This window comes from Sebastes umbrosus, chromosome 5 (genome assembly GCF_015220745.1).
Source record: "Sebastes umbrosus isolate fSebUmb1 chromosome 5, fSebUmb1.pri, whole genome shotgun sequence".
NCBI classification, from domain to species: Eukaryota; Metazoa; Chordata; class Actinopteri; order Perciformes; family Sebastidae; genus Sebastes; species Sebastes umbrosus.
In genome coordinates this window covers 28,003,304-28,023,386 of record NC_051273.1, presented here as the reverse complement: position 1 = coordinate 28,023,386, position 20,083 = coordinate 28,003,304, and the positions used below count along the sequence as shown (strand labels likewise).

The window sequence follows — 20,083 nt, the reverse complement described above, 5'->3', positions numbered from 1 at the left end:
TATGATTTGAGCATATATGTGCGATTAATTCGTGATTAATCACGATGAACTATTTCGATCGATTGACAGCCCTATCGATATGTTATTATGGTAGGCTGATTCATAGAGTTTCTCAAGGGGTTGACCACAATCATAGAAGTAAAGAACAAGAGAAGAATTTGTCTACTCACCCCAAAAGACCTAAGGCAGCGGAACAAATAAATCATTTGTTTTTCTCCTTTTGCAGACAAATTCAATGTAGTCTTTCCAAGATAGCAGATGGTCTATCTTTACAACCAAGAATTCATATGAAAGTACCTGCTTGATTTTTTCATTATTGATAACAATAGGAACTTTTCTCTCATCTGAGAGTCAGCTGGTCAACCAAATACTATTCCATCTGTTTTCTTTGTGTTAAAGGGATAGTTTGGGTGGTTTGAAGTGGGGTTGTATGAGGTACTTATCCATAGTCAGGGTATTACCTACAGAAGATGACAGTCGGCACTCCCCCCAGTTTGGAGAAACAGACAGGAGTACCAGCACGGGAGCAAAGTAATATAGTGTTGTGGACGGGGATCGGCAGCTTATTTTAGCCACCTAAAAGAAAGGCTCACCTAAAAAAACATCAATATCAGTTTAAGTGTACGCTATATAATCTCAAGAGCATTATTATCACTCCACTCGACCACTTTGTTTACGCCGTGTTGGTGCAGCCCCAGGGTTGTTCGAGTTACTTAACAGTGGTATTAGAGCTGCATCATCAGAACACTTTAGAATGTATTGATTTGGTATACGACAATCATCGGTATAGAAAGTGAACTGTGTGTTTAAAGGTGCATTTACTGTAAGGTTCAGTCTCAGTGCGCTTATTGTTTTTGCTCTCAAAATCAATGCAAAACAACGCTTAATAAACCCACTCTACATTATCATGAGCTGTTCATTATCAATTAATCCAAAAGACTTTTGCTTACTTACATAGTCATTTGGTCTATACAATGGCAATTAAAACATACCCAGAGCCCAAAGTCACATCATCAAATGTCATATTTTGTCTGACCAAAGGTCAAATACTTAAAGATATTCAAATTACAATGATATTGTAATAATTACAATAAAAGAAAAAAAGAAGATAATCACATTAGAGAAGCTAGAACCAGAGAATGTGAAGCATTTTTTCTCGATGAATGACTTCAACGATAAATCACATTTCTTGTCAGTTAAATTTCTGTCAATCGATTCATCAACTTATTGTGCCCTGAAGTGCAATCCCTGTACTTTCATTCATTCAGTTGTGCTGTAAAACATAAAGACAGTGATTAGAGGTCGCAGTAAAAGAACATTAAACTCCCCAAAAAGAAAAAGTAAAATATGTCGAGAAAAGGAAGAAACAAAGAAGGGGGCAAGGGCGTGCACAAACTCCCCTGTGACTAGTCTGCATACGTATGCACGTACGTGTGTGTGTGTGTGTGTCTACAAGCAGGTGTGTGTGCGTGCACTGCTCTGACCATGCGATGCACAGATAAAGGAGAGCGCGATTCAGCACTACCGGTGCTGTTGATGAATGATCCGACTTTTGTTTTAGTGACAGGGAAGAATTTGGAGGGTCGCGCGACTGCTCCGAATAATGCTGCCCTTGTCTATTTGTCTGCAACCCAAGCATTAGTAAGCTCATATTGGGGAAACAGTTACCCTTGAAACAGAGCACAGCAAAAACAGTCATCTGGCTAATTCCAACAGTGAGGACTGCTGCTCTTCTTCAGGCACTTAAAGGAAACCAAAGCGAGTGTCATTACGCGTCGCGATCCTATCAAATCCAACTTAAAAGGGAGCCGGCTGTAATGAAGAAAATCCTCTTTTATGGTAGAAAATAACATTAAGAAGAGTATTTGTGTAGAGTGCAGTGTGAACAGCAGCAGAGGAGGATCACAACACGCGACTGTAGGTGACGGGTAGATGACTAATGTGATAAGTAATGAGTAAATGAATGAATTGGGGTATAAAAGGGGATGAATGAAGGAGTGAATGCGGGAAAAGGAGGAGAGAAGTGAAGAAGAGGGAGCGCTGCTTCACTTTATTGCCCAGTCTCTTACATCCTGTACTGATCGATACTGAAGCACTAAAGGAGATGAGCGCCTGGACCGAATGTGTGTATGTGTGTAAATGTATATATGCTCAAAAATAGTATACTTATTTGGGGTGGAGGGTCGCGCCATGTTGGGGGCTTTAACATTTATGTCAGAAGTAAGTTAGAAAAAGATAGATGCAAGTAGAAGCCAAGAAATTAAGATAAGAATGAGATAAATTCAAGCATATATAGGATGTGGCAAAAAAAGTCTGATTATATCTTAACTATAGGAAGAGAGAAAACAAAAACAAAGAACAGCAACAGAGCAAACACATGAAAATAGAAAATTAAAGAAGGGACAGCGGAGAGAAAAATAGGGAGGGTGTGAGAGGGATGAAAGGAGGCCGTAATTTATCCTCCGGTGTGCATGCTTTACGGCTTTCTTAATTCAACTCCTGCTACTATTAATGGAGTTAATGTTGAGATTATATCTATTTTCTGGTGGCGGGGGTTGAAATACGGCAGCCGATTCCCTCGCTCCTTCAAACTGCCGCCCGGCACTAAATCACACGCTGCGCTCGTTATGGCTGAAAACAGGTAAGAGCACAGCATGCTGGGTCGGGAAACCTCTCTCCCTGTGGGCCTGGGAGCAGAGAATGTCTGGGACTAACCGGTTGAAAAGGTTTTAGAGACGGTAAAGTTGGTGAGTGTGATGCGAAAATGTTGGGCTAATTTTATTTCCCTCTTCAATGTTTGATTGTTTTGATTGATTGTTATCTCCGCCTGTAAATTCATGGTTTTAAATGTTCTTCTAGTACATTTTCTTGTATACAGCAGTTTGAATAGCCTTTGTCTTCGCAAGGTGCTATATAAATAATAGGGCTGTTAATCTATTAAAATATTTAATCGCGATTAATCGCACATTTTTTTTATCTGTTCAAAATGCACCTCAAAGGGAGATTTGTCAAGTATTTAATACTCTTATTAACATGTGAGTGGACAAATATGCTGCTTTATGGAAATGTATGTATATATTTCTTGTTGGAAATCAATTAACAACACAAAACAATGACAAATATTATCCAGAAACCCTCACAGGTACTGCATTTAACATAAGAAATATGCTCAAATTATAACATGGCAAACTGCAGCCCAACAGGCAACAACAGCTGTTAGTGTGTCAGTGTGCTGACTTGACTATGACTTGCCCCAAAACTGCATGTGATTATCAGAAAGTGGGCATGTCTGTAAAAGGGAGACTCGTGGGTACCCATAGAACCCATTTTCATTCACATCTTGAGGTCAGAGGTCAACGGACAACCTTTGAAAATGTCCGTGCCAGTTTTTCCTCACCAAAAAGCAATAAAAGCGGTAAAAACAGGTTGAGTTGCGCCTATACTTATGGAACCAGGATGGCAAACTTTATCACTCTATTCAACCTTGACAAAGCTAGCACAGACCAGAACCCCCTTTTCCGTTCTTACCTTTCACAATAAAAGTCACGGCTATATAATATTCGCAGGCAAGTATATCGCATTTTTGCGTTATTAATTTGTCACGCCCCCAGTGTGTGAGGGCCCTTAATTTGTAACACTTCACCTAAAAATATCTTATTCAGCATTCGGATGTACTTAGCTTCAGTGTCACTTCTGGTTACAAAAAAAACCCTAGATGGCGATGGCCAAAATGCCGAATTTGAGGCTTCAAAACTGTCAACAAAACAATGGGTGTGTCACGGTTATTATGTCTACTTCTTATATACAGTCTATTCTTATAACACACATTATAACAATGTCTTTTAGAATCCATACAGGCTGCCTGGCTCGAAGGCATCGGGACCCGCTGGACCACCATTCAAGGCTGGGTCTGTGATTTCTTTTTTAAATGCATGGCCTTGAGTTAGGGGTTCAGCTATGAACAGGCCCAGAGATAAGAGCTGAGAACATATGAGGACAGGGATCAGTGGGTCTGATAGGCCAAAGATGAAGAGCAGCACTCAGTAGTTAAGAGCAGAGAATATGAGCTCATGCTCCACTCAATGGCTTCAAACTGATAAAAGTGGAGGGTCTTTGGAGTTAAACAGATAGATAAGCATGAGAAAGGAGTGCATGAGTGGGTGGGGGTGGAGGAGGGGGTAATCCACTATCCCTGGGGACCCGACCTGTCCCCCTCCTTCCCTATCTCTTTCCTCACTTCTACACACTTGGTGATATTTCACAAGATGTCACGGGGCTCAAATTGAAAATCCCTTGATGAATCAATATTTACTGCAGCAGCTAAATGAATAGTAATAAGTCACCAGAGGCTGAGTCCAGCCACGGTCCGGGCCCCTCTGTCTCACCAAATCTGGATTACACAAATGAACCACCACACACACACACGCAAAACACAAAAGCACACAAATGCTTTAATTATGAAGAGCTACCCAAACATACACGACCACGAGACAACTGAAAGATTAAACTCACCTTAATTACAAAGAAAATACCTATTTGAACTCAACACAACAGAGAGTTTCATTCTTATATGCTCAGATGTTGTGATATCTGCCTCTGAGATTTTTGATGCCACTTCAATTTCATGGGATTGCGTGGAATTTTGTTTGTGGTGCTCACAACAGGGCTGGGAATTTCATTTGAATTTTAACCCTAACCTAAATTACAATAGAGCATAACCTAGAACTCATGCCACTTTCAACCCTAGTTTGGAGTGTATGCGTATGTGTGTGTGTGTGTGTGTGTGAGAGACAGTCTAGTCATACCACAGTCAGTTTCCAGGCAGAGCATCCTGTTAATTCTCTACACATTAACAGGTCATCAAAAGCTACCACATCAACCTGTTCAGAGCTTTCACGTCAAAGTTCAGTTTGTATGTAACCACTGCAGGGAAACAGCACTTGGTTAATAAACCTCATTGTAGTGTGTCTCTTTCATAGTGATAAAGCCATGAATAAGGCATTAACTTAACATTTGTCACCCGATAATGACCTCCTCATAAACATTAATTAACTCTCCATCCTCAGAGGTGACATCACCAACACAATCAGTCATATCACACACAAAAAATATCTTCTCAGCTCTGTATGTTAAAGAGCTTAATATATAGATTTTTAAAGAGGATCAATTCTGCTTTTTTCAAGTGCATACTTGTAATCTGGGTTTCTACTAGAACATGTTTACATGCTTTAATGTTCAAAAAACACTTTATTTTTTCTCATACTGGCTGTGCTGCAGCACCTCTTTTCATCTTCTGTCTTAAACACAGTGTTTTAAGACCAAAAAGCCCAGTCTGCTCTGATTGCTCAGCTGGCCCACTGTTGTGATTGGTCAACCGAAACAATTTCTTCGGACTCCGCTCCAGCTCTGCTCTAACTAGCTTTGTTTGAGGGCGTGCCAAACTAGCCACTAGGCAGGTATTACGCAAATGTGTTACTTGGTGACATCACCACGTCACAGAAGAAAGGACGGGATTCAAGTGAGGTGTTTCAGGCAGTTCAGGAGCTGTATTTCTTTGGGGGAGAGTAACTCCCTTTGAGGTGGACTTTGGGCTTTGCAGACCTTTTACATGCACAAAAAACAATATAACACTAAAGGAAGGGGGAAAAGCACAAAAGCATAACATGTCCTCTTTAAGTGATATAAGATTCCAGATTCCTTTATTCACAGAATGGCACTGAAATTATTTAAATTATTGAATAGTTGATCACAGAAAAAAAAAAAGACATCTAACTTATCATTTTAGTGAAAAATGTTAAACGTTCTCTGATTCCAGCTTCTCAAATGTGAGGATTTGCTGCTTTTCTCTCTCATTATGAAGTGAATTCATTTGGATTTCCATCCATTTGTCAGACAAAACTAGCAATATGAAGATGTCCCTTTGGGCTTTTGGAAATTGTGATGGACATTTGATGTAATTTTTATAGACAACATTTGTCAAAAAATAAAACAATTTATAGATTAACCGATAATGAGATTAATCATTCGTTATTTCAGATACTTTATTCACTGTGTAATCAAGACTCATTGGTGGATAAAACCTTGAGTGAGAATGTGAGAATGATAGAGGATTGAGACAGAGGAGATGAAAGTTAGATAAATGAATGGAGGGGGTGAAAAAGAGGGTTGTAATGGCATTGAGAAACAGATCCACCCACCCTTCCTCTCTCGCTGTATCTGTCCCGGGTAAGGCGCTTTCCCTGCTGGTATAAATTAATGCGAGGAGCACGCTGGTGTAAATGGTTTATTCTCTGGGTTATCTACTGTGTAAAAATGAGCGCCATAAATTCCCGACCTCTTCCACTCATGCCGCACATGACAGTGACATTAAAGACAGGGCGCTGCTCTGCACTGAGGGATGTTAGCCATTGAGACACATTAAACCCAGACCTGCAGGAGGCGTGTGTGGATTTGTCTTTGTTAATGTGGATTACCTGGCAGACTGGATCCTCTTGGCTCTCCAAGAGAGGGCGGGGTTGTAAGGGTGGAGGGTGTGCGTGGTGCTGGAGCCCGGGCGGGTCACCATCTTGTAGCGTGTCCTGAACACCCGCTGAGAGGCGGGGCTACGGTGGTGGGAGGAGGAGGCGGGACCTGGGAACAACAAAGTTGGCAAATGAGTATGAAAGTCTGCAAATTAAAAATCTGATCACACACAGAAACAGAAGCAATAGTTAAACATCCAGTCGGTATGTGAACAAATGTATGCGAATGCGTAAAACTGTGCAGACACACACAAGTTTGTCTGAGGACTCTGGCAGGTGTGCTCTTTAATAAGCTTCACGTATAAAAATGAGAGGGAATAACAAAGGCAGAATTTTTATGAGCCTAATAAATCATATCCTCTGTCTCTTTGCTCGCTGCCTTCATCCCTCCTGCCTGGCCTCCCTCCCTCCTCCTCACTTTAAGTCTCATTCGTTATATCGTTTTACAGATCCATCAGAGAAGAGGCGCGAGAGTAGAGAGATCGGAATAGAAAAAAAAAGAGGACAAAGTGTTTTTATTTATTTATTTCTTTGGCTGTGTATCCATCATGTTGTTTTATGATGGCCTATGCTGGCTGACGTGCTCGCACAAAGAACAGAATTTGCATTGTGGGCCGTCTAAGTCCCCGTTCACATCGGTTCAAAGACCAAAGACTATATGGACCAAGAGCCTTTCTACTGAGGTCAGAAACGTAGGAATCATTGTGAATAATTGTAAACCTGACCCACTAGATAGTTTGTTACACAGAACCGTCTGAGAGGCCGTCATTGGAAACTGTTTAAAGAGCAGGCACTTTAAAAAACATACTTGGCAGGTGATTGGATGAACCATCTGTCAATCAAACTCTTGCCAAAGCCAGTCGGGAGAAGAGCAAAAACGTCTTTTCCATTGGTGAAAGCCTTCAGTGCCGTTCTCTGCTCTTCTTTCAATGAAGAAATACTCTCCAGTTCTGATATAACTGATGCTATTGAAGCATCTACGCTAACCTCTTCAGGAGCCGCCATTGTTGTTTAGAACGAACAGTCGCCTCTCCGTGTCACGTCACAAACACTTAAACCACGCCTGTAGCTGCCAGTAGCTCCTCAAAGGACACTCATTGATGACAGAAACGCATGAATTGAAGCCTGAAAATAGGGATTTTCGTGTGACGAGATACCGCCATTCTCGCGTGATCTTGTGACATTGTGAGAATCAAGCTGCAGTGCAAGGTAAAATTGTTGTAGAGGTTTGTGTCAAATACAAATGGAGTTGAGAGAAAGTTCAATCCTCCTCAATTTAGCTGAGCGAAAGCAGTCACACTTTTTGCTTCAACCAATCAGAATTTGCAGCGACCTCTGTGAGCAATATTCCTGAATGGCTCATGGCGTGACAACCCCCTGTACAAATATGAAATCACGATGGGGTCAAAGACTCCTAACATACCCACTCATCCCTTCAACTTCTCCTATTGTGCTCACTATATCAAATAAATTCATTTTTAAGAACTTTTTAAGACACTCTTTCAAATTAGTCTTACGTGACTGAATTAAAGGCCCTATTATGCTCAGGTGCATACTTGTATTTTGGTTTTCTACTAGAACATATTTAAATACTTCAATGTTCAAAAACACTTTATTTTTCTCATGTGCTGTGGCACCTTTTTTCACCCTTTGTCTGAAATACTCCGTTTCTAAAAAGCTTCTATTGTGATTGGTGAACTGAATCAAACTCTTCGGACTCCGCTTCAGCTTCGCCCTAGCTAGCTTTGTTTGAGGGCGTGCCAAACTAGCTGCTTGGCAGGCATTATGCAAATGTGTTACTTGGTGACATCACCACGTCATGGAAGAAAAGGCATATCAGGCAGTTCAGGAGCAGTGTTTCTGTGGGGGGAAAGTAACTCCTTTTGGCGTGGATTTTGTAACTTTGCAGACTTTTTACATGCACCAGGGATGCTCATTTTGAAAAATGTTCTTACTGATAACCGACCCTCGTTAACCAATTATTAAACGTTAAACGACAAGATTTGTGCCTCGTACAAGCTGCAGGAGCATAACAGATATTCGTTGACGGTAGTCCCCAGTTCACCCGTCCGGGAGCGTTAACTTGGCAGCCACGATGCTGCGTGTAGTGTCACGAGCCACTTTCCCAGTAAAAGTCTCCAACGCACATTTAGTTTAGTTAAGCAGGTTGTCAGCTGAGTGTCTGCCCGGCGTAACGATACTTTGTCTGCCCGGCATAACTTTAGCGAGTGGTCAACAAACAGTGTGCGTATTTGTGCTACTTTAGCAGCTCCAGCATTGCTGGAGGCTCGCCGCCGCACACGTAGTCTGCGTAACTTTAGCGAGTTTCCAACAGACCGTGTGTTGGCGGTGAGTATGAGGTTGTTGGTGGCGGTATAGCTGTGAACGTAGGTGTAGCCTGCGTGTGTACAGTTTATTTGTCGGTGAATAAATGCTACGAAACTACACCTCCTCCGCTCAAGCGAGCCAGAGACCGGAGCCAACTTCCTGTATCCTGCAACTCCGGCTCCGCCTCTTAAGGTGGACTGTTAAGGTGGACCATCTTTTCTCCTTAAAGTGACGAGCCGATCCTCTGAGCCGCTCAGCTTTTGAGTTAATTATTAACATTTCTTTTAACCGTTTTAACCGATAGCGTTAATCGGTTAAAATGCTTAATGTCGGTTGACGGTTAAACGGTTAATTATGGACATCCCTAACATGCACAAAGAACTATATAACACACTAAAGGAAAGGGGAAAAGCACAAAAGCATAATGGGTCCACTTTAGAAATTGGTTTGATAACAACCTTTCTGACTGCTTGTGTTTCTTGACCCGTCTGTCTTCTTTTTAAGGGATGTCACCATGTTCACAGATCTCAGCAATGTACTTGGTGTGTACAATATTATTATTACCGACAGACTTAGGGGGCCAATCTGACCAAAATGAAGTAAACTGGACATATGCTCAACACCAAGCTTTCACAGACTTGGATTAAAAGCTTTGTGGAAAATGACATTGATGTAAAAAGCCTTTCATAAATTAATTTGCCACTAGCTGCATGTTACTTCATGAAAAGGTAAAAAAACGTCCACTGCTACGGTACAGCCTGAAAAGCAAGATTTAATGCAACATCAATCAGTTGTTCCCCATATTCATTTACATTATTCCACCCCCTAAAAAAACCCTCTTGGATGTCATTATCTGCACGAAGCTCTTCCCCTTCTACCAATCATTCACTGTGGTGGTCAGTGACAGCACTCTGTCTTCCTAATGAGTAGAGAAAAGACAGAGTGAAGAGAGGTGTGAAAGAGGGATAAAGAATGAGTTTATGCACCCGATGAGGAGCTCATTTCCTATCACCTCTTTCACAAGTCTTTAATTGCCAATTGTCAGGATTGTTGCCGTTTTAATTAGCGTCCAATAACAAACCGTGACCACGAGGGCCACGGTGACAAACAATAAAATGATTCGATTTCCAGTTCTACCCATTCCAGCTTCTCTCTCTCTCCACTCCCCCCACACCCCACCCTCACTCTTCCTCCCCCCAGGCGCTGGGTTTCATTTGTCAGCCGGGATGCAGCTCTGGATCAGCCAGAGAATTCATCTCAGACAAACATTTACTGGTGGACAAATCACTGCGAGCTGGGGGGGCTGTCGAAATACTGACTGCATGTTTAGGACGCACACATACACAGAAACACACACACTGGGCCTTGCAAACATCACATGTATGTATGAAGGTTCAAGTTAGAAGTATATTTTAGACCATATACCTATACCATTCGGATTGGCTGGAATTAAAACACAACATAATAGCTAAAAAGAAGTCTCACACGACAGTCAAACGATCGGATGTGTTTTAAACATAGACTTTATATAAGAAGTGGACGTAGTCACAGTGACGTCACCTATTGGTTTGTGGACTGCCGATTTGAAGCCTCAAGTTCGGCATTTTGGCCGTCACCATCTTGTTTTTTTGCAACCAGAAGTGACACGAGAGGGTGGAGCTCAGTACAACCGAATGCTGAATAAGACATATTCCGGTGACCAAAAAGGTTATAATTAACTTTCATGAACTGAAAACACACGGTGAAGGGTTGAAGCTATAAGACGAAAACACGGACAACTCTCAGACTGGAAAACGCCGTGGTAGCGACCTGTCACTCACAACGTAGCCACGCCTTAAATCATAAAACATACCCTGCTTTATGGTCTATTTGACTCTAAATGGGACCATAATTTACTAAATGAACATCATGGTGAGAAAGCTCAGAAAATCAACTTCCTCACATGTCACAGGTAATATTTGTCTATTGTGTGAAAGTATTCATGACAAAAACAACAGTTTCGACAAAATAAACTCACGTGTGAATTAAGGTCTTTCCATACCAAGTCCGTTTTTTCATATGTGTTTATCTAATCTACCATCCAATAAAAAAATGTTACGCACAGATACCTTGCACACTGAGCCTGATGCATTTTATTATTCTCTTTGTTACCTAGAGCACAATCACTACTGTTGAATCTTTCCTACATTTGTTTTGCGGCCATCTTCGATTCCAAACTGCTCTGCAATCACCTGCCACATCTATCTTTAAATTCCATCTCTGTAGTCTTTTATTTCTTTAGTGTAAAGTGCTTTGTGCTGGGAGACGAAATAAATCAGTTTATCAGATGCTATTTTGGATGATGCCGTATGACATGGATGGTGGCTCTGAGTGGTCAAAAAAAATGCAGAAAATTGAACCTGTTCAGAAAATGTAATGATGGACAATATTTTCAGAGTCAGTGTGTAAACGTGATTGACACAACATGAGGTTATATGTATCGTGCACCAATTTTGGACGAAAAATATGGACTCGGTGTTCAAAAGACCTTTAATCGCACCAAAAAAAAAAAAAAAAAGGTGTGTAAAGGCCTCTAGCTTGTTTAAAACCTGCCTGATAGTTCCTTTTAGCGATGTTACTGCGTTCTCAGATCCCAGAATGTTTTCAGAGTTGATAAAAACGAGGGCCAAAACTATGAAAATATGACCCAAGTTATGATTAAGTGGATTTACCCTTTAATGGCACCAGGCCAATAGTTATTTCACACTAATAAAACTGTATTTTCAGGGAAAAAATACAGATATTAATGCAACGGTACTGCTTTCAACCATATTGCTAGTTCGCTAGTGGGTGTAAAGGGTGTGTGTTGGGTTATGAAAGAGAAGAGAGACAGCACAAGAGAGAGTGTATGGGTGGAGGTGAGGAGGGGGGTTTGTACAGGATTAGTTGCCTGGCTTGTAGTCACTTTTTCTCCCACAATCCATCCGTATTGCAGTCAGAGCTATTTGGGCGTCCTGGCAGATGACAAATAGGGCTTGTCAAAGGTGCTGCTACGATTCCCACCCTGCAACCTCGTACGCCCCCCTCGCGCCCTCCACCCGCCATCCCTAACCTGCACCTCAATCTGCCGCTAAACCCTCGGTCCAACATCATGACACCCGCAATGTCCATGACGCTGTCACACAGCTGTTCCACCTCGGCTATTGTTTAATGACATCTATAGCGAGCTGTGCTGTTGGTGTGTTTCCCTTACTCTGTGTGTATCCCTCAGTGTGTGTGTGTGTGTGTGTGTCAGCAGGGATGGATGGACGGTGTTGCTCTGATTGTAAACCACTGCAGGTTGTGTTGGTTGAGTGGCTCTGGGAGCAATGGGGTCTCAATCTTCCACTATAGGACCATGACCAATGAGCATGTGAACACACACGCTCACACACAAACACACACTTACTCACACACATATACACCTGGGGTCTCAATCTTCCCTTAATAGACCTTTGACAGTGGCCTGCCTTGCAATGTGTGGGGAGCGAGCGAAGTGGCGCCCTGTGCTGTGAAGACACCGTTTGCAGACGCATGCAGCTCGCAACGCCGTCCATCCATCTCTCGCTGACTCGCCGCTGTGAATCCACAGATGATCTACTCTAGGCGCCGCGCGCTGCACACATCGCTCCTTCTGAGAGTAGCCTGCCTTCCAGCCTCAGAGCCACATTAAAGGGTTGGTCCAACATATTTTCTCACTCTAGTGGAATCTATCTATGGAGATAATTTTGGCCTTTATTGGCTCAAGTTTCAAGCTATCCGGTTAAGATTTGTGCCTCCAATACAATACAATACAATACAATAGGGGTGAGCAGAATTTGTTCGTGAGGCTCAACCTATGGATGCACCGCTCCGATCTGTGGGATCACTATCAGCGTCTGATTAAGCAAATAGGGTATCAGCCACTTATCCGATCCACAACAGTTTCTTTCAGGGCTGCGACTAACGTTTCTTTTCATTATTGATAAATCTGTCGATTGTTTTCTCGATTAATCATTCGGTCAATAAAATACCCATCACTGTTTCCAAGAGCCCCAATGGGACATCTTCAAATTGCTTGTTTTGTTTGACCATTGATTCAGGAGACGTTCACTAACCAGCAAATATTTACATTTGAGAAATGGCTTAAACAATTGCTTATGAAATTTATTATTTTCTGTCGATCTTTAATTTACTAACTGTTTCAGCTCAAGTTTCTTTGTTCCTCAGCTTCATTAACAGTTTATCTGTCCATGATATTACAAATTTGTATCATGTATCAGTTACATTCATTCAGTCACTTTGGGGTGCCAACTCTAAGATTTTAGTGCCACAGCATTCCCTTTCTTCATGTTACCTTCCACTGAGTTCCGCACAATTAGGTATCTACACGTTTTAATAAAAAAAAGAAAAGAAAAAAAGAGTACTGGTATCGGATCGGTGTTAAGTTTCGGCAGAAATCAGAAGAGAAAAAGTTGGACCGGTGCATTCTTGCTCACACCATTAAAAAATGATATGAGCAGACATCAGCAGAACTAGTTTCAACAGTGGAAATTGACAATTTGTGTCTTATTACCGATAATTTCTATTGGAAACGTAGGGACCTGGGAATGTAGTGACTTTGCTATAAAGAACTCCAATGAGGTAAGAAACACAATCATTCATTATTTAGTGTATTGTGTATGTTCTCTTCAGCCCAAACATCAAGTCAGTCCTCTCCCACTGATGTTAACCTGTCATTTACCCGAGTCCATCTCAACAAATGCCCGCACAGGCGGCCTGTGTTTTGGTTCGATTGGAAACGGTCTGAGACCACCTCTCGCAAGCGGTCTCGGACCGGTTGTTTTGGTCCGCACCAGAGTACGATTACTTTGTTCACAACTGCCCAAACAAACCACACCAGGGCTTGAACTGCACCAGAGTTTGAAAACAGACTAAATGTTGGCTCCTATCAAAGAGCCCTAAAATAATCTGGATGAACTGTTTAATTGTGTACAACCTGTCCGATTGTCTCACTGCTTCTGTTTCCATTCACTTCCATTGTAAAAAAGTTAGAAGCAGAAGGCAACAACAATCTGCTTGCTAGAGACCACTAAATGTAATTTGGGTGAACCAACCCTTCAAAACAAACTCAAAGATTATTTTTCCCTCGTTTATCCTCTCTGTCATGTGTAACATGTCTGATCCTCTTCTGTTAGTCCAACTCAGGAATCCGCTCAAAACTTGTGATAAATCACTAATGTAGATGCTGCTTTATCAACATAAAGCAGCAGATGTACCATCACATAAGTGGATCTGGGAGTGTTGAACTAGAGTCACATCCCCCCCTAAGATGACTGAGCCTCGTCTAAGCGGCGTGGACTAGACTTTGAGTAAAGTTGGCTGCCATACTTCCACGCTCTCTATCTCTCTATCCTCAGCCCTCTGACTGGGGCTACTGACAGGCCACTGCACCGAACCCTCCCCTCCTCCATCCTCTTAGGGATCCCCCCAGTGATCCCCCCCTCCATACCTGACGGCTAATTCCGGGGAACAGCGGTCTCCGTCTGCCCCCTCCCTGGGACGGCCCGATGGATAATAAATCTTATTATTGACAGTGCCTGTTCCCCCTGCCATCCCATGTTCCCGTCCCCTGGGGCTCATCTTCTGACTCCCACTGCTCCAGCGCTCTTACGGAAGACAGCGGCACCATGCTAACATCAGACTTAACAAGGGAGTTACCGCAATTTAATAACCCCGCTGTAAGCCAGAGTGGTTATGATAATATGATCTCTGCGTGTTTGACACCCAGTGATACCTGACAAACTACCCGGAGATGTCAACAGAGTTCAATGCCTCACCCTGCCAACAGAGAACTGCATTCCAAGGTCTTAAAAATACTGGGTAACTCATCAGAGTATATCGTGTACTCCTAGAGAATGACTAGAATGTGAGCTTTGCCGGTGATGTCGCATGTGAACAAGTTTAACATCTTGATTTAGAAATATTGAGGAGGGCAGAGGAGATCATAAAATGTTCATACACCTCCATATACCACTCCTCAGGCATCTCTGCCTGTAAAGTCTTATAGTGTTCCTCCTTTTGCCAAGATGATAGAAAAGGTCATTGAGATCACGTGGATCCATTTAGAATTCCTGAGCTGCTGTCAATCAAGATGTGTGTTTAATGTGTCATGTAGTGGCTTGAAAGATATGTAACTAGTGTATATATATGGACCATGTGGTGAGATTATATTGCTAGGAAATGGCTTGGGTCTAAGTTTATTTCCTGTCCAACATTTTTTAACATTTATATCAGCCGAGTTCATCTCGTCACAGTGGTTTGGATGTCTGTGTTGGTCATTAAGTGACCAGCAATTACAGTACCATAAGCTCAAAGACCATGTATAAGGTAGTTAAAGGGATAGTTTGGGTGTTATGAAGTGGGGTTGAATGTATCCATCTCAGCGTATTACGTACAGTAGACGGCGGTCGGCACGCCCCTCGTTTGGAGAAGCAAACAAGAGTTAACGCATGGAAGCAAAGCAATGTACTGCTGTGGACGGGGCCGGCAGCAAAACGTATTTTAGCCACCTAAAAAAAAAAGGTGAATCAGTTTAAGTGTACGCTATATTTAGAATATTTTCAGCAGTTAACTTTGCCGTGAGAAAGCTACACAGTCTATGTTTCCAATGGGGAACTGAAGCCGTTATCTATGTTCTCTATGCCAAAGCAACCAGACTCCATTAAAAAAAACATTCATTCTATGTCATTTTACCAAGCAAAACACGGGGGTTGCTGGTCCACCGCTGCCTTGATCGGTTAGTATGTTTGTGTTATTATGTGATTTCGGTTAGTTCGGATTCATCAAACTCACACAATAACACAAACAAACTAACCGATTGAGGCAGTGGAATAGACCAGCAATCCTTGTGTTCTGCAAGGTAAAATTACAAGTTTTTTCAATGGAGTCTGGCGGCTTAGGCGAGAGCACAGATGGATACAACGGCTTCAGTTCAGGTAAAGTGGTGAAAATATTTTAAACATATCGTACACTATAAACTGATATTGATTTTTTTCGGTGAGCCTTTCTTTTAGGTGGATAAAATACGTTTTGCAGGCGGCCCCGCCCACAGCAGTACATTACTTTGCTTCCGTGTGGTAACTCCTGTCTTTTTCTCCAAACTGGGGGCGTGCCGACCGTCATCTACTGTAGGTAATACACTGACTATGGATAAGTACCTCATACAACCCCTCATCAAAACACCCAAACTATACCTTTTGGAAACACTAACAATATTATAAAGTTTGACCACCAGAGAGCACTGATTTTTCAATGTAAAACCAAACAGAGCTGTGGAGTCCGAAGTAATTCTCTATGGGTTCCTCACTACAAGTTAATATTACACATTTTATTTCAGTTTAAGATTTAAAATAATGAGTAGTGGCGCTTTAAGTTAGAGTACGTGAAGCCTGTAAGTATAATTGCATATGACCTTTATTCATTCCTGCAGACTAAAAACAGAACTGCCTTCAGAAAACTGGTGCAACTGTAAGTGTGATGACAGACAGATGGCTTCACATTAATCAATTGCTCTTCAGTTCTGTACTGTGTCATGACCAAATTAACACTTGCCTGCAAGTTAGACGCCAGAGAATAAACAGTATTATATTTAAAAAAAGTATTTCTGTATGACGGACCTGCTGCACTCTTTTTTAGATGAGTACTCAGGGGCTCCATTAGTGTGTATATGTGGATGAAGAGTTGACATGGGCTGACAGGCTGATGGCTGCGTGGGGCCACACACTGACACAGGAGGCCCCTGGTGCGTGCCACCAGCTGTCAGCCAGTGTGGTGGTGATGTCACCGCAGAGAGGCGTGTTCAGGAGGAAGAGTGTGTTTTGGGAAGGAGGGTGGTGGTGGTAGTGATGACGGGGTGGGGGTGGGGGGTGGGCTCGTCCATCATCGCAGTGGAGCCATCAGCTGTAACATATACCAGCTGACCCAGGGAACCTCAGGCTACAGGGAGGGGGAATTCTTCCACTCAGACTCACACACACAGGCAAATGCAAACACAAATGCATGCTTGTAGGTTGTTGCTATGGCTATGATATATTATACCGACAAGTAGAGTTTTTTTTTTTAAATCTGAATTCGCAAAAACTATACAATTAAAAATGTAATGATCATATAAACCAAAAAGATTTGTTAGAAATAGCAAGATGCCTTGAGACAAAAATATAAAAATAAATAATGGGATATTAGAAGTCTACAAAAAAAAATATTTTAGAAATAATTTGAGTCGATTTGAGCCAGTGTGCAGTAGGACTGGTTATCGGTTGAAATTCTGAATAATAATGTGTTTGTGTCCGGCAAGCCAGACAATGGACCAATCAGCGTACTGTGAGGAGCTACTGGCAGCTACGGGCGTGGTTTTAGGTATGTGAGATGACACGGAGAGGCGATTGTTCGTTGTAAACAACGATGGCGGCTCCTGAAGAGATTAGCGTAGATGCTGCAATAGCATCAGTTCTATCACAACTGGAGAGTATTTCTTCATTGAAAGAAAAGCAAGGTACAACACTGAAGGTCATGTTTTTGCCTTCAGTTAGTTTGATTGACAGATAGTTCATCCAATCACCTTTTTTCCAAACATTTTCCAATGACTGCTTCTCAGATTGTTCTGTGTAATAATCTGGCGGGTCAGGTTACAATATGATAGCTGAGTTTTGGAAATGGTTACTACACCAAACCCCGAAGAAACCCACAAACTCTCATTTCTATTTGTGAACATACTAAACAAATGAGATTCAACATGTTAACTAGTGAGCATCGGGGATGTTAACAGTGGTCATTTTGAACAGAACTGGCTAGCCGTTTCCCCTGCTTCTAGTCTTTATGGTAAGCTAAGCTAATCACCTCCTGGTTTGATCTTCATACTTAATTCAGATACATGGGTGGGATATTAGGGATGCACCGATACAGATACCGGATCGGATATCGGGCCGATACTGACCCAAATAGCTGGATTGGATATCGGTGACAATGGAACCGATCTATTCGATTCAATTCTATGTTTATATACTATATACATGATATAGTTGAAATGGAATTCCTGTTTACGTTTTGACCAATTGGTGCTGCATTAAAAAGGTTTACAACTGAATTGTAATTCTGTAAATATTTAAGAGTTTTTTGACCGAGTTGCTGGTGTACGATTTATTATTCTAATAATAAATAATTCAGTAAATTTACATCTATGTATTTATTTGTTACATTTTTACAAAGTTAGGAAAGCGATGTTTAAGTCAAGCCTGATGTTGATCCCAGTCACTTCCACATAGTGAGGCATACAGCTTATTAATTGATCACTGGTATCTGATCGGTACTCCGTATCAGATTGGTACTCCGTATCTATCGGCCGATACCCAAAGGCCAGGTATCGCTATTGGTATCGGGACTGAAAAAAGTCAGATCAGTGCATCCCTAGGGGATATTGATCTTCTCATCTACCTCTCGGGAAGAAAGTGAAAAAGAGTATTGCCCAAAATGTCCGATGTTGCTTTAACAATAGAATAATTCTGATATGTTAAATGTTGGATTTCCAGCCCTCGGATAAAATATACTTATCGTAGGGCCACACATAACCATGCTTTAACAATGATGAGATCAGCTACTTTTCTTGACCATCCTGTGTAATCAGCATTAAGTTTATATACTTTCAAAAACGATATCATCCTAATGAAAAGGTACACTTTCCTCATGTTAAGAGCACAATTCATGTCTAAGTATTTTTCCAATTGTTGAATAATATGCATGGAGACAACATCCTTGATGAATAATTAAATGATAATAGCTCCTATGTGTGCTTTTCCGGAGACGCCATATGCTCCTGTAGCCTCTAAAGCACATCAATAACGTAAATAAGACATGATGAAAACATGCATTTCCTGTGAACTCGACCTTGACCCCGACCCCAACCCAGAGAGCTGACGAAATCTGTAACGGCGGTCAGGAATCCGTCAGGTTGCGATTCGCCACGAACATTTCATGTGTGTCCCATGACATGTGTGTCAAACACACACAGTGTCATGTTTGGTCAAAGGGATGACATTGGCTGTCAATCAGCAGATCCCATTAGACGCATCAAGAGGAAGAGCCTGGGGCTTTGTTCACTTAAGGACTGCCATTATTATATACGTTATATGTGCATGTGTTTGTGAGTACAGAAAGTGTAGGTGTGTGTGTGTTTGTGAGAGTGAAACGCTTGGGTGGGGGGTGTGTCACATAAAACCTTTTCAGAGTGTGAGAGGCTCTTCAAGGTTAAGTGAGTGCATCCCTAAAGGGCAACACAAGATTCCACAAGGGATGTGAACCTCTGCCTCGAGCGATACACGTCAAGACCCCCAAGCAAGTAAGCTGCCCCAGGAGTGGGGGGAGGGGGGGGGGGCTGAGATACAGCAGACTGGGAGTGGGAAAGCGAAAAGAAAGAAGGGAAAGACATGTGGACCAAAGAGTAGACTATCAATGGGTCTGAGGATATTGTTTTATTGTTCTGATTTTTTTTTTTTTTAATGTTGTATTGACTCTGACCCCCTTTACATCTAACATTAAAATCTCATATCCAGATTGTATCTAGGCCTGATCAATGGCCGATCGGATCACCCAATCCGTCCTCAATGCATTTTGGGTGCACTTACACCTGTACTTTCATGTGGTCAAGCACTGTCCAATTGCAATATTTTAATGCCAGGTGTAAATGGGGTATATGATACGGTGGTCTTTGTAAGGTCTGCAAAATGGAAAATGTCCATATTGCTGACCTCAAAACTAGTGTTAACTTGGTAAATATAGGGAATGTTTATTCAATAATTCATGTTTTTTTGTCTTATTTTTGTATTTACTTTTATTTATTTATTTGTATCTGTTTATTCGTTTTTACTTCCTTGCTTGTTTCCTTTGCTGGCGACTACTCATCATTTCATACTTTGACTATTCTTTCATCCCAATATTTTTATATATTAATTAATTCGGTCATTCACTTAGCTAATTCATTATCAGGAGCTTCTACATGGCCGATATTACCAGCTGATTTTAGGTTATGACAGATATATCGACTCAGCGTATATGACAGATGCCATGCAGAAAAGAAATGGCAAAGATATGTTCAAGTTAATTTAGAAACAGTATAGCCGTTATGTAATTTGGTCACCAGAGAGCACAGACAACTTTATTTTTCAACTGTCCCTCTCAGTACA

General features: G+C 41.7%; 1 protein-coding gene across 1 annotated transcript in view; it reads right to left on the bottom strand.

Moving 5' to 3' along the window:
- The window catches only part of zc3h3 (zinc finger CCCH-type containing 3), a 75,778-nt gene that overhangs the window by 27,213 nt on the left and 28,482 nt on the right, over positions 1–20,083 (bottom strand). The window contains exon 4 of the mRNA XM_037769554.1: positions 6,474–6,630. Coding sequence (XP_037625482.1) covers positions 6,474–6,630 — 157 coding nt within the window. The remainder of the gene's footprint in view (positions 1–6,473; positions 6,631–20,083) is intronic.